At 38.9% G+C, this 15,851-nt stretch overlaps 1 protein-coding gene across 6 annotated transcripts in view; it reads right to left on the reverse strand.

Moving 5' to 3' along the window:
- The window catches only part of dst (dystonin), a 302,233-nt gene that overhangs the window by 258,359 nt on the left and 28,023 nt on the right, over positions 1 to 15,851 (reverse strand). For all 6 annotated transcript variants that reach the window (XM_089117354.1, XM_089117353.1, XM_089117352.1 and 3 more), the window contains one exon: positions 1,103 to 1,164. In XM_089117354.1, the coding sequence (XP_088973480.1) occupies positions 1,103 to 1,164 (62 nt within the window). The remainder of the gene's footprint in view (positions 1 to 1,102; positions 1,165 to 15,851) is intronic.

A 15,851-nucleotide genomic window follows, 5' to 3' on the forward strand; every position in this document is an offset into this window, starting at 1 on the left:
TCACTGTATATATTCATATTGTGTATATTCATTGGACCTATCTGTTCTGTTCAATGTAATTTTCATATGGAAGTCCATGGTTATAATTATTGATAAGTGTGCAGTGTCATAACTACATCTCTGACGTTTATAACAAACCAAACCGTTTAAAAATCGGTATAAAATCGAGCAAGTTATGGCAATTTAAAAAGTGCATGCACCATTAAAACCCAGTGTTACGAGTGAGCGAGCTGACTGTGGCAAGATGGCCGCCAATGTGGACGCCAGCAGCGGATATCTATGCTCTTGTGTGCCATCTAAACGTGGATCATCTCTTCTTCTTCTGCTCGTTGTGGCGGTTAGCAAACAGCGTTGCATTACCGCGCACGCCCCCTTCTGGACTGGAGTGTGTATCGCCTGTGACTGACAGCATTCATCATCTGACTGTATGAATCGGACCGTGATGTCAGTACCGAGACGAATACATGTGCCATTACACCTCTAATATATAATAATCCTCTCTGAACACTTTACTCAAGTCATGCAGAACTATAATAATCATCATATCAAATTATCCAACATGTTATTACTTGTTTTTTTCTTTATGGTGAATTATCTTGCTACCTTATTGACAGTAATTATGATGACAGTAATAAAAACAAAGCTCTCTATGTAGTCTATTCTGTCTGACTGCAGATGTGTGTTAAATTGAAAATCGCCGGACATGCCGTCACTTGCCATCTTGGATAAGTTTGTTGCCTAGAAATAAAGTCTAAATGAATACCAAACATTTTGCAGACAGTTGAAAAGGTAGTATGGAAAACACTGAAAGTAAAACAGGTTTGAGTAATATTATACCTGTTATAGAAGAAAAGGTATATTCTGCATATTATGGGATGTTCAGGCATGTGCTTCACGCTTAATAAACTGATCATATGATCTAACATTTATTATGGGTTGTCCTGTAAATGTCCTGAAGACTTCGGCACACCTGAAGAACTAATGAAGTGTTACTAAAGCAACTTATGTTAACCCCTTCCTTCTCCAAGTTCATTGTTCGTACATTTCTAATTGTTTGTTTACACCACCCGATGCCATATACACACACGAGAAGCAGACGTACCTTAAAGAGGTGCTGATTAATCCATTTTGTAAAAGTCTTTTTCTGGACTCGGTCTCTTTCATCTGAAAAACAAGAGGATTAATGTTAGGACTGCTTTCAGAATAAATGTAGCATTGACATTATATCCAGTTGTAGTGATGTTCATTTTTTTTTTTTGTTTATTTATTAAGGAACAATGCACATTAACCCTTGTGCTGCATTAGATTTTTAACACCGTTGAGTGCATTAAGGACCAAAAATGGCCACATATTAAACATTGCCTAAAATATTATATATTATTATAATTTTCCACTTTTGCCAAGTTAAATCTTTTAATCAGCATCAGTCCTCATCATAACTACCAAAAATGTATTCAATTTCAGGATTTTAACCCTTTAATTACCAGTTTTGTTTGCGAAACCATCGATTTGTATAAGAGGAAAAAACACAAAAATTAAATTATTTTCAATAAACTAAATGCAAAGAGAAAACTTTAGATTTGGATTATCACAGTCCCACTTTGCAAAAAATCCCACTTAGCGCGTTAGAGACCAAAAATGGCCACCTATTAAACATTGCCTATTGCCTAAAATAAGGTGCATTTCCACCCATAGGGAATAAATATGTAGTGACGTCATCACTATATAATGCAAATATAATGCTTTTGCTTCAAAATGAAAGGATGTTTGTGCAAAAATCATGTTTTAATGTATTACTGACAGCCTCAGATTTAAACAACGTTTTAATGGGTTTCAATGGGCCATTTTTGGTCTTTATGGTGCTGAGTGTTACTATTTGATCTACACAGTGTGTGTTATACATATTTTGCAAAATGGGATCACATTTTTTACATGTATCCAAAAAGTCACAATTTTGCCAAATTTCATACCATTTGCATTAAAACAGCCAAAATGGTCAAAGAAATTAAACTGCAAAAGACCAAAAATGTCCCTAATGCAGCGTAAGGGTTAATGAACATACGGACAATGTCCAAATGTAAATGTGCCAGATTTAGCCGTACAGAGTAAGATTTGACACTGAATCTTCAAAGCGCAACGCAATTCCTCGTGAAGCGCGTGTTGTTTTCAGAGACACATGTGATCATGAAAAACGAAGCCTCACTTTCTTTCCAGTCACTTGAAGGCTTCACTTTACGTGTCTTTACTGTCACTTTTGATTCATTTAATGCGTTCTTGCTGAATAATGGGCTATTATTTCTTTAATTTATTTCAAATGCAGTGCATAATGTTACAAAAGCTTTCTATTTCAGATAAACGCTGTTATTTTTAACTATGGTTTGTGTGTGTTGTGAGCTTAAATTAATTTTAGAATTAAATTGAACATATATAGTTTAAGCAAAACAAATGTGTTTAATATCTTTTAAACACATATGAACCTGAAAGGACATGTATGATACAGTACAAATATATTGAGTGTCCCTAATTTTCCTGTAAAGAACCACGGTTGTCCCATATTTGTGTTTTCTGAAGTTGTGATGTTTCTAATAGAGTTCTGGAAAGCTAAATACAGAGAAAGACTGAATCCCGGGCAACTCCTGCTTCCATTACACAGCCCTCCCGACCACAGTGTTGTGTTTGCTGTGTCCATGGCAACAGACGGCCGCATCACAGACCGCTCATCTGTGAGAGGACTCGTCTCTTAAAGGGATAGTTCACTTTGAAATTCATTTTTGGTATGTTTTATCTGCCCTCAAGGGCATCCAAGATGTAGGTGTCTTTGTTTCCACAGTATTTTCAATTTTGATATTTTTAGGTCAAACCGTTGTTGTCTGTCAGTCATATAATGGAGGTCTATGGTCACCACCTCAAAGAGCAGCACAGAGAAGTCCAGATTAAACATGATTTAATGACTCGTAAATGTAAGTACACATTGATGGCCTAAGACACGAAACGAGCGGTTTGTGTGAGAAAACGAACAATATTTATATCGTTTTTACCTCTTGTAACCACAGCCACGTCCAACTGATCACTTGTACGTGGCGAGGTAGAGGTAAAACACTATAAATACTGTTGGTTTTCTCACACAAACCGCTCGTTTCGTGTCTTAGGCCATCAATGTGTTCTTTCATTTACGAGTCATTAAATCATGTTTAATCTAGACTTCTCTGTGCTGCTCTTTGAGGTGGTGACCATAGACCTCCATTATATGATAGACAGACAAGAACGGTTTGACCTAAAAATATAAAAATTGAAAATACTGTGGAAACAAAGACACCTACATCTTGGATGCCCTTGAGGTCAGATAAAACACACCAAGGTCTGTGATGTTTTGGTCTGAAAGGTCTGATTTACGCACTGTTACTTAAAACAGTCATTGATGTTGTTTTTCACAATGTCATGCAAGTTCATGATTTTAATGTTGTTTTTGTGGCAGACTAAAGACTAATGACAGACTGTTGATCTTTGAATAATATCAGAGTAGGCCCACCCTATGCAGATACCGCGCGATGTGACATGTCATGTTTATTTCACAGCTACGTCATCTGGGATTTGGTGTCCACCCCAGTGAGACTTAAAAGGATATTTTTCCATTCAAAACCTGTTTAAAAAGGACCAGAATGCATAACAAGCTGAATTTGAGAATTTTATTATCAGAACATAGCTGATGTGCAAATATGGGCAACAATAAATGCTATACTGTGTGCAGTGATATTTTGGTGTTAGATTTACTATTATACACTCTAAAAAATGCTGGGTTGTTTTAACCCAATTTTGGGTCAAATATGGACAAACCCGAAATGTTGGGTTAAAAATGTAATGTAAAAATTTAACCCAACAGCTGGGTTAGTCCATATTTGACCCAAAGTTGGGTTAAAACAACCCAGCATTTTTTAGAGTGTAGTATTAACTAAACATTTTAATTTGCTTTTATTTTGCATTAAATTTTAGTAATTTTGTTATGGATTTTGGTAATTTTACACCAAAATAGACCATTTCACTTATTTTTATTTCTAATTTTCATTTATTTTAGTTTTTCAACTACATTTTAAGTTTTATGTAAATTAATGAAATAAACGTAACAACAACAACAACACTAATTTGTCATCTAATAAATAAAAAATATAAATATTTCAAATCATTTAAAATTAATTTAGGCATGAAAACATCATTATGTACAGTGTCAACAAATTACCTCTATTTCTGTTCTGCTAAATATTACATTTAACACAGTGTCGCTAAATTTGAGCTATACGATTCTAGATAAATTGAGAATCATAATTTTCTTTTTTTTTTTTGATTCAGAAAACTAAACAAAATAACATGTAATTTACTAGAGGTTCTGGCAAAATTTTAAAACATTTAAATCAACTAAATGAATCAGGGACCACAATGGAAATAAGTCTTCGGGCTTTATTGCGTTATCCCTGACTACTTTTGTATTTGATTTTAATGTATGAAACAGTTTCCTTTTTAATATTTTTATATTTAAGTGGTCAAATAAAATCAATCAATCAATCATTTTTTCAAAACGGCTGAGTAAATGATTCAAAAACTCACTCATAAACACTTGTTTCATTACTGTATGAATCAGCGTTTTTGAAGGATCTCTTCTTGAATGAATGATTCAATGACAAATACAGTTTTGACAGTCACGTGTCGCCACCTACTGGTGTAACGATGTAGTCGATTCAGTCATTATTTAAAGCATCAAGTTACTTTCAAAATGTGATTTGCTCTATTTATTTGCTCTGTTTACACACAGGGTTTACATCTGAACTTTAAACTTTTATCTCAGTACTTCTGTGATAATTTGAATATTTGTAAGACAGAAATAACGATACAGTGCGGCTGAAAAGAGTGTTTGTGAAGCCGTTTCATCCCTATACATGACAACTGCTCTCTCTGGATCAGATTTTGTCAATGGTTTAATAGACACAAGCATATCGAAAAAAAAAATTCTGTCAGTAAACAAAAAACGTCAACGTTGTACGTCACACATATCACACACACAAGACCAGCGCCGGCCAATAGTGAGCCTGCTGCGCTGTTACACTCGAGGCCCACACAGAAGGACATGAAGAACTGAATAATGTTGTTATTTTTGTTTGTTTTTTGCGCACAAAAAGTATTCTCATCGCTTGATAATCTTAAGGTTGATCCACTGACTATTTTAACAATGTCTTTAATAACTTTTCTGTGCCGGCAAGTTTCGATCCCTTAGAAGCCTATGGAGGAGTGATCCAGCTCTCAGATTTAAATCACAAATATCTTAATTTGTGCGAAAGTCGTACGAGGAACAACGTGAGGGCAGACTTTTCATTTTGGGGTGATATTTTTTTGGCATTCAAAATGTAATCATCAAGGAGAAAAGCAAGCACAATCAAGCATAAGCCAATATATATCCAACATGGATCAACACCACTGAATTAAAGTAGTCTCTAAAATCCGCCAATTAATCAATATGGTAAAACCTCGACATCCATGTAAAGCGCAGCCCTTGTCAAACCTCAAGGACAAATTGGGGTTTGTTCTAATCTTTAATCCCAAGCATGAGCAACAGCCACACCTCTAATAACCAGAGAGCAAAGCATGAGCGTGTCCGAGTCCCACCGGCAGCCAAACATGCGCACTTTGAACCCGTCAGCGCCGACAGAGATAAACTCTGAGATGTGGAAAAAAAGCTAAAACCTGCGGACTTCAGCAAAGCCCGGAGGAACACTGACCCATGCAGCACATGAGCGTCGCCAGCAGAGCGCCTCTCCTCATCCGCCCCGGCTCAGGTGTTTCCAGCATGTCTACACACACCAGAGTGTGTGTGAGTCGGGACTCTTCCAGCAGAGCGCTGTGCATGTCTACAGAGGCGAGAGTGTGTGTGAGTCCTCCAGTATTCCTTCACAGCGTCTGGAACGAGTCCCGTCAGGTTTTCCAGCGCAGGCTCCGCTTTACGTAAGGACGGCTCCCTGCGGTGAGTTTCCCAAAGCTGAGCCTCTGAGGACACGATGAGCAACACACACACGCTCTACACAGCAATGAACGGGCCTGTTTCTTTAAGGGAATAATGAGCGGTTCGTTCCTTCACAGTGTTTAACCCTGTTTCGTACACGCAGAGTTCAGTTATTTATGGGAATGACGATCAAATTGAATATCAATGCCAGTGGCGTTTGCATTAAAGGGATCTGTCATCATTTACAAACCTGTCTGACTTTCTTTCGTCTCCATACAATCCAATTCATTTTGTATTTTTTTTTTGTATGTCGCTTTTCACATCACACATCGTTTCATACGGAAGACATTTTTATGCCAAAATGAAATAAATCAATTAAATGATAAAAATTAAAACTAAAACCAGATTTGCCATTTCATTACAGAAAACTGGACACACACAGACAACAACAATGAGAGAAAATGTACCTATGCTTGCAATTCCTAAACTTTGCCGTTTGTATTAACTGTAGTCATATTGCTTAAGAATTCATCTATGTGTCGATGTTTACTCTACAAAAAATAATAAGCAGTTATTTGGGGCATTTTACAAGTTTTATTTCTGCAAACCTTTTACCAGTTGTTTGGAGCAGCACACTATCCCACCACTTCAAGTTCTGCACTTTTGAGTCTTTCTTAACACATATTTTTATTATTTATTAGATATCTGAAAGATATCCTGAATGAATAACAACATAGACAAACACAACTATAGACAAAGCCACAGTTTGTAATTTTTATAATTCTATAATTCATACTTTTTTCTTTAAAAAAAGAATCTGAGGCAGTTTACAGTGTGCAGTCAGTATTTCAGTGCCATCAGTCCATGTGAGACTGGGTGTGTAAAAACATCAGACTACAGGACGTGTGTAAAGTCTGGGACGTGTGTAAAGACTAGGACGTGTGTAAAGACTGGGATGTGTGTAAAGACTGGGATGTGTGTAAAGTCTGGGACGTGTGTAAAGACTGGGACATGAGTAAAGACTGGGACGTGAGTAAAGACTGGGACGTGTGTAAAGTCTGGGACGTGTGTAAAGTCTGGGACGTGAGTAAAGTCTGCGATGCGTGTAAAGTCTGGGACGTGTGTAAAGTCTGGGACGTGTGTAAAGTCTGGGACGTGTGTAAAGTCTGGGACGTGTGTAAAGACTGGGACGTGAGTAAAGACTGGGGCTTGTGTAAAGTCTGGGACGCATGTAAAGACTGGGACATGAGTAAAGACTGGGACGTGAGTAAAGACTGGGGCTTGTGTAAAGTCTGGGATGCGTGTAAAGTTTGGGACGTGTGTAAAGTCTGGGACGTGTGTAAAGTCTGGGACGTGTGTAAAGACTGGGACGTGAGTAAAGACTGGGACGTGTGTAAAGACTGGGGCTTGTGTAAAGTCTGGGACGTGTGTAAAGTCTGGGATGTGTGTAAAGACTAGGACGTGTGTAAAGACTGGGACATGAGTAAAGACTGGGACGTGAGTAAAGACTGGGACGTGTGTAAAGTCTGGGACGTGTGTAAAGTCTGGGACGTGAGTAGAGTCTGCGATGCGTGTAAAGTCTGGGACGTGTGTAAAGTCTGGGACGCGTGTAAAGTCTGGGACGTGTGTAAAGTCTGGGACGTGTGTAAAGTCTGGGACGTGTGTAAAGTCTGGGACGTGAGTAAAGTCTGCGATGCGTGTAAAGTCTGGGACGTGTGTAAAGTCTGGGACGTGTGTAAAGTCTGGGACGTGTGTAAAGTCTGGGACGTGTGTAAAGACTGGGACGTGAGTAAAGACTGGGGCTTGTGTAAAGTCTGGGACGCATGTAAAGACTGGGACATGAGTAAAGACTGGGACGTGAGTAAAGACTGGGGCTTGTGTAAAGTCTGGGATGCGTGTAAAGTTTGGGACGTGTGTAAAGTCTGGGACGCGTGTAAAGTCTGGGACGTGTGTAAAGACTGGGACGTGAGTAAAGACTGGGACGTGTGTAAAGACTGGGGCTTGTGTAAAGTCTGGGACGTGTGTAAAGTCTGGGATGTGTGTAAAGTCTGGGACGTGTGTAAAGACTGGGGCTTGTGTAAAGTCTGGGACGTGTGTAAAGTCTGGGATGTGTGTAAAGTCTGGGACGTGTGTAAAGACTGGGGCTTGTGTAAAGTCTGGGACGTGTGTAAAGTCTGGGATGTGTGTAAAGTCTGGGACGTGTGTAAAGACTGGGGCTTGTGTAAAGTCTGGGACGTGTGTAAAGTCTTGGATGTGTGTAAAGTCTGGGACGCGTGTAAAGACTGGGGCTTGTGTAAAGTCTGGGACGCGTGTAAAGTCTGGGACGTGTGTAAAGTCTGGGATGTGTGTAAAGTCTGGGACGTGTGTAAAGACTGGGACGTGAGTAAAGACTGGGACGTGAGTAAAGACTGGGGCTTGTGTAAAGTCTGGGACGCGTGTAAAGTCTGGGACGTGTGTAAAGTCTGGGACGTGTGTAAAGACATCAGACTGGGACTTGTGTAAAGACTGGGACACATGTAAAGACTGGGATGTGAGTAAAGACATCACACTGGGAAGTGTGTAAAGACTGGGACGCATGTAAAGACTGGAATGTGTGTAAAGACATCAGACTGGGACTTGTGTAAAGACTGGGACGCATGTAAAGACTGGGATGTGTGTAAAGACATCAGACTGGGACTTGTGTAAAGACTGGGATGCATGTAAAGACTAGGATGTGTGTAAAGACTGGGATGTGTGTAAAGACATCAGACTGGGACTTGTGTAAAGACTGGGATGCATGTAAAGACTAGGATGTGTGTAAAGACTGGGATGTGTGTAAAGACATCAGACTGGGACGTGTGTAAAGACTGGGACGTGTGTAAAGTCTGGGACATGTGTAAAGACATAAGACTGGGACGTGTGTAAAGACTGGGACGGGTCCTGATCTCATCGATGAGGAGATGTCTAGACGTAATGCTCTTTAAAATATGGAAGCACTACAGATGAATGACCGCAAGATCATCAGAACAATTGTGTGTATTATTCCAGTGTCATTAAAGTTAACATGAAATGACACTCGCAACGTGTCTAATGTGACATTTAGACTATTGTACATCACAGCCGACAACACTAGGAAAACATAATGGCAGTTTCCAAACAGGTTTGCCAAGCAATGCCCCGTCTGCTTAATGATTTTACTCATTAAAAAAGTTGAACATAAAATTAACATCAATTTACAAGAAAAAAAAAAGAAAGAAAATCTGTTCAATGTCATGAGGTCAGCATGTTCAGATCACATGACCAGCCGAACACTTGCTTCATCAGAGTTAATAAATAAATCATCAATGAGAATCAAGCATTAGTAACTGGTTATAATAATCATTGATGAGAAAGTTCTTTTAACACATAAATCATCAACTTTACACAAGAAACGTTACACTTACAGTGTATTCTTATTGTGATCTTCCATGATTCAATTGTTCGTTGGTCTCGCATTTAAATAAACTAGTGGCACACACACACATCTTGAGGCAGAGGCGTTCTTGAAGAACGAGGTAGTGATGTAACCAGCAGGGGAACGGCGCCCCCTTCAGGAGGACAGAGACATGTGCTCTCCAATCACAGCATTCTTCCACACACTGTCCCAATGAGTCAACTCTCCATAAAACTCAGATAAACTTACTGAGACCATATCTAGGCTAAATTGGAGTTAAAGGTCACTCGCACTCATAAATAGCTCATTTTACAACTCGGCGCTTCATGACTCTTTACAGTTTATTTAATACTTCCCAACTCAGAGTCTGTGCGAAAGTAAACAAGCCCGTGCCTGATGACACGCAATAATCAAGAGTGACTAAAGCGGTTTTATTGCCATACCTCAGATCACTTAGAAACACATTACGCTTCATAAATCACAGAGGCGTATGAGGTGTTCCTGGTGTGTGTGTGTGTGTGTGTACAGGAGTGCACAGAAAGTGTTGCTGAATAGCTTGTTTGAAGGTTTCTTTTGTATTTTTTAATATATGTATCAGTAAAATGTCTTTCAAAAGCCTTTGTGGTGCAGAAAGGACACGCTTCACTGACGAAGAGATGTGTTTGACATGCCTGATACGCATCCCACATCAAATCAGACGCTTATCGCATGATATCTGCAAAAGCCTTGAGTATTCAAGTTACAATATCCAGTAAAGCTTTTAAACAACAATCTATAGCATCAGGACGCAGCATGTGTGCCTTGAAAAGTGAAGCGATGCAGTAATCATAGATAAACAACATATTCAGTTGACCGCCACTGACCTTTTCATTCAGAGGAAAAGATTAAGTTGAAAAGCATGTTGTTATATGATGTATAAGTGTGTATATGATGTATCTCCATCTCCACTTACAGCTTAAGCGATTAGTCAACTATCCAGCTAAATCTAAATTCTACATTTTGCATAAAGAAAATGAAAACTATTTAGATGAACATACATTTTTTTAGCAATTAAAGGAGTAGTTCATTTTTAAAAAACTTTTGCTGATAATTTACTCACCCCCGTGTCATCCAAGATGTCCATGTCTTTCTTTCTTCGGTCGAAAAGAAATGAAGGTTTTTGATGAAAACATTCCAGGATTTTCTCCATATAATGAACTTCAATGGGAACCAAACGGTTCAAGGTCCAAAAGACAGTTTCAGTGCAAACTGTTCAAAGGGCTTTAAACGACTCCAGACGATGAATAAGGGTCTTATCAAGCGAAACGATCGCTCATTTAATAAATAAATAACAAAGTTTTAAGTTTTATAAGCTCAAATACTCGCCTTGCTCGGTTCTGTGACGCGCGTTCGTGACTCTCCTGTTCGAACTCGTTTATCAAAATGAACGATTCTTTTTTCGAGTCAATTCGTTCGTTTCGAAAGACCCATAAAGAAAGACATGGACATCTTGGATGACATGGGGGTGAGTAAATTATCAGCAAAGGTTATTTTAAAAGTGAACTACTCCTTTAAGCACTTTTATAGCGTTTAGACATTTTAGTTTTTTTAATTTAATCTTAATTTCCATTCCTTTCAGTGACTGCAATGAAAAAAAATATCTATAAATTATTCTAAAAATAAGATCACAATGCAAAAAAGAGATTTTAGATTTTATTTAGATTTGCTTTCATTTTATTTTAAAGTTTAATTGTGTTGCATTTTGTTGACATTGTGTCTATATATTTTTTATACATTTTTATTTTAGTTATATATTATATTATATTTAGTTATATTACATCTATTATTGTAGTTTTAGCTATTTTAGTCCAAGTTAAACTAAATGAAAGTAAGAAATATTGCCTTGGCAAGTAGTTGAGATTTTATTTTATTTCAGTTAACATTCATTTTACAGTTTTTCTCAATTATTTACACACAAATTCCGGTACTTGAGACACAATAAGCACAACATGTAACGCATGCACAACCCCTGAACCAGTTCTGCTTTACACTCACATTGCACTTCTAAAGCACACTTTTTTTAAAACACTACACACACTTCTCTGCATTTGGCACAATTTTCATGCAGAAAATCTTGTTTTCACAAGGGGTTTCTGAGGTTTACAGTAATGTGTAACCTGAAGGTTTCCGCCTGGTTAAGCACATGTTCTGTCCTCGGTCAGTGTGTGAGGACTTTGCATGCAGTTCAGCAGTGCCATGTACAGAACAACACACACATCTGCTGTCATCACCTGCTGTCTGGTGTGTGTGTGCCAGTTATTGTGCCAATGTTCATCAGGGCGCCGTGAAATATCTGGAAACCTCATGATCAAAGCTCACAATACACAGGTTTGAGCACATTCAGTGTCATTACAGATGATCAGGGGTGTGTCACGATATGACTTGACGCAATTGTCAAATAGCAAACGCTGCGATTGAAGTAAATAAATATATGCACTGTGTGTTTCAGAGTGAAGCGTGAAATATTATCATCATTTCACAGCCATAATGATATGCAATTAGTTTTGGCCAAATTATTCAGTCCTCCAAACAAGCACAGCAAATCTTGATGTGTGTGTGTGTGTGTGTGTAAATTGCATTTTATCTTGCAATTCTTTCAGAAAAATTGCAATAGTTTTTTTCCCTCTATAATAAGCGTGACCTCTGGACATTCACCAAGTGTTTTCCACTCTTGCACAACACTACTTGCAGGGGCCGTCCGTCTGATCTCAGAGCCCATCGCTCCTCGCCCTGGGAGTGGGATATGCTGATCCGGTCCAGTAAACCTCATCCACCCACACCTGAGAACCAGTCAAAGCTCCCACACCAAACCCATGTCAGCAAACCTGTTCCCGTTTGCTCATAATTACTGGTGTGTTACACCTTTCCGAAGATCAGAGTCAAAATCTGCTGACGGGCGATTAAACGGAGCAAAGAAGTTAAAGGGTACATATCATGCTTTTAAATCATTCATTTTTCCATATAAATCATACCGTTGTGGTCTATATAAAGCGAAACTGCAATGCTTGGGTCTGAATTCCTCATTATTATAGCTCCACAGGCCCCTTTTCTGATGAGCGACCCGTTTCAAAGCGGCCCCTTTAAATAAAAAGGAGACGGTGACGCACTTGCTCAAAAAACGTCATAGAAAACAGAAAAATCTCAACAGGTTGAAAAATATGACCAAAACAGAATATGAAGATATAAACAAATCACCTGAAGAGAATAATTTCATCTTTTCTGTACTTATAAAACACAAATATACAACAAAATGCATTTAAGGGCTAAAAAAGTGGATTTTGCATGATATGCGCCCTTTAAGTGTTTCTCATCTTTTATTGGATTTTTTTAGTTATACTATTCCAAACGAACGCCAGCCTCAGTTTTTGACGGACGTGATAACGTGCGTGAAGGGGGAAGTTGAACTATGGTCATTATAAAATGCATTGTTTATTATATTTAGTTGATTTTGTGGCTTAAATACTGGTATGTTTAGCTAGGCAAAAATGTTACATTCAGCTGTCGCAAATTCATTGACCTTTGAAAATCAAGTTTATTTTTTACCAGGAAAGAAGTGGTTTTGATGCACAGAGGGTTTTTTATTGTATCTTATAACAACATTTTATTTAAACCCATGAAAATGCAGATCCTGTTGTATATATTAGTGAAAAATCACTTTCTATCATATTGGTCCTTCCAAACTGAGACTGAAATTCACGTCAGAAATTTCCCCACGTTAAAAAATAAATACGGCCTCACGTTGTGTCAATCAGGTGTGCACACTGCCTCAAAAAACATCAGATCGGGTTGGATTTTCTGCGTTTTTCGATTTCCGCATCCGCATCTCAAGCAGTTCGAATGGAGTTTGACAATTCAGAGCCACCGAATCACGAATGCCAGAAAATGCATACGAACATTTCAGACTCAAGTGTGCAAGGCCCTTAAAGGAGTAGTTCACTTTAAAAAAAAAATTTGCTGATAATTTACTCACCCCCATGTCATCCAAGATGTCCACGTCTTTCTTTCTTCAGTCGAAAAGAAATGAAGGTTTTTGATGAAAACATTCCAGGATTTTCTCCATATAATGGACTTCAATGGGAACCAAACGGCTCAAGGTCCAAAAGACAGTTTCAGTAAAAACTGCAAACTTGTTCAAAGGGCTTTAAACGATTCCAGACGATGAATAAGGGTCTTATCAAGCGAAACGATCGCTCATTTTTTTTTAAATAACAAAGTTTAAGTTTTATAAGCTCAAATGCTCGCCTTGCTCTGTTCTGTGATGCACGTTCGTGACTCTCCTGTTCGAACTCGTTCAACAAAATGAACAAATCTTTTTCCGAATCAATTCGTTAGTTTCTTTCGCCGAATGAACCAAATGACTCGGAAAAAGATTTTTTAATTTTGATGAACGAGTTCGAACAGGAGTGCGTTACAGAACAGAGCAAGGCGAGCATTTGAGCTTATAAAACTTAAACTTTGTTATTTATTTATTAAATGAGCGATCGTTTCGCTTGATAAGACCCTTATTCATCGTCTGAAATCGTTTAAAGCCCTTTGAACAGTTTGCACTGAAACTGCCTTGTGGACCTTGAACCGTTTGGTTCCCATTGAAGTCCATTATATGGAGAAAATCCTGGAATGTTTTCATCAAAAACCTTAATTTCTTTTCGACTGAAGAAAGAAAGACACGGACATCTTGGATGACATGGGGGCGAGTAAATTATCAGCAAAAGTTATTTTTTTTAAAGTGAACTACTCCTTTAACACTGCAATTCACTATACATAGCTTAAAGGAGCTAAACGCAAGTCTCTGAGTTTTTGCAGAACTACGCCCCCTCTGGCGACAAGCGAAACTGCAACCAGAGCTGTGCGCGTTCATGGAGGAACACACACACACACACACATACGCACGTTTGCACGAGCTGTTTATAACCTAGGGAGCACACTGTGCGGCACACATCTTTTGTTACAGTCATAATGAGGTAATCCAGTAATAAATCTGCAAGTCATTTAAAATATATGAAAGGAAAGGCATTCGAGTAAATTACACACTTATGTGTGTGAGAGGGGGAAACGGGGATAGTAGAAAACTTCGGTTTTTGTTTCCATCGATCTCCATGTGCTTACTGTATCCACTTATGAAAGAATTATTATGGAAACACGTTCAGTTATCACTTTGTACAGGACCCGTTTGAGCCCTAGAGCCGACCGGAGATCTCTCCGTTTGTTGAAAGCTTCCCGATGTCGACTCTCGTCTTATTCCGACGCCTGGCACTGGACAGACAGAAGTTTTATTTTCTGTCTCACGTGGAGTTTGCGTTGGGGTTTGTAATGAGCTACAAGCCGGTCTCTTTCCGCGCCATATACAGATTAAATGAAGTGCACGTCACCGAAAGCAACAGATATGAGCTGGATTTTATTTATCATCGGCTAATTTCGAAATCAGCAAAGACGGCAAGAGAGATCGGCAACAGGCCTGCAAGATCAGTTCATTTCTTTACTTTTAATGAAGATGGTAGTGTTAAGCGTCTGCGACTTACTTTCACTTTGATTTGCGATAGATTTCGGCGCTGACTTGATGAAGGGGCTCAGCTGCTCATCTCAGGTGATGCGCGTCGTCATATATGACTAAAATAACATGACATAACCTATAGCTTGGTTTCAACAGCCAGATGCATTTACACTTGTCCAGTTTCGTCTGGAATGCGGCCCAGACCACGTCCTCAAGAGCGATCGGATTCAAATCCGTCTCGAATGCGTTTCGGAGGGCATTTACAGCTATCCGATCACAGAAAACGCATGAAGTGACCAGGTGTAAACAGCCCCTTTGAATCCATCGTCTACTTTTGTGGAAAGCTGACTAGAGTTGTGTCGCTCGAGTGGTCTTCTCTGATACGGAGAACGGCGGCGAATAGCTACACGAACCTGCCAGACATAGCCAGGCGAGCGTGAACGCGCATGACGTCACGCCCAGTCTCCGATTCGAGCCCGAATCCCTCTTATATATTTCACTGTACAGGATTATAGAGGCGATCGCAGTGATCAGAGAAGGGCTCATTCAGCCCATCAGGCGATTGTTTAAGCATGTATGGGTTAGAAAACGGCTATTTTTAACATGAAAAGTTGCGCAATGCACCTTTAAAGGTGAGCAATTGATTTTCCTTTTAAGATTCACTTTTAAGCAAAACACATGTCTCATAAACGTCTGCACTGCATGATGATAAATGCACTTTAGCAAATGCTGGAATTACAACACACTTTAAAAATCTTTGTTTACTGAGCAACTGCTAAACAAGTGATAGATCTGCGGACATCATCCATATGTCTGGCAATCGCGGCTGCGTTGTTGCGAATGCCTCGCGAAATGAAGCACATCTGCCTTTCAATGGAATGAAATGGACCATGCCACGAGATTTAAAAACGTTAGAGATAAAC

Source organism: Pimephales promelas, chromosome 11, assembly GCF_988280905.1.
Source record: "Pimephales promelas chromosome 11, fPimPro1.hap1.1, whole genome shotgun sequence".
NCBI lineage: Eukaryota > Metazoa > Chordata > Actinopteri > Cypriniformes > Leuciscidae > Pimephales > Pimephales promelas.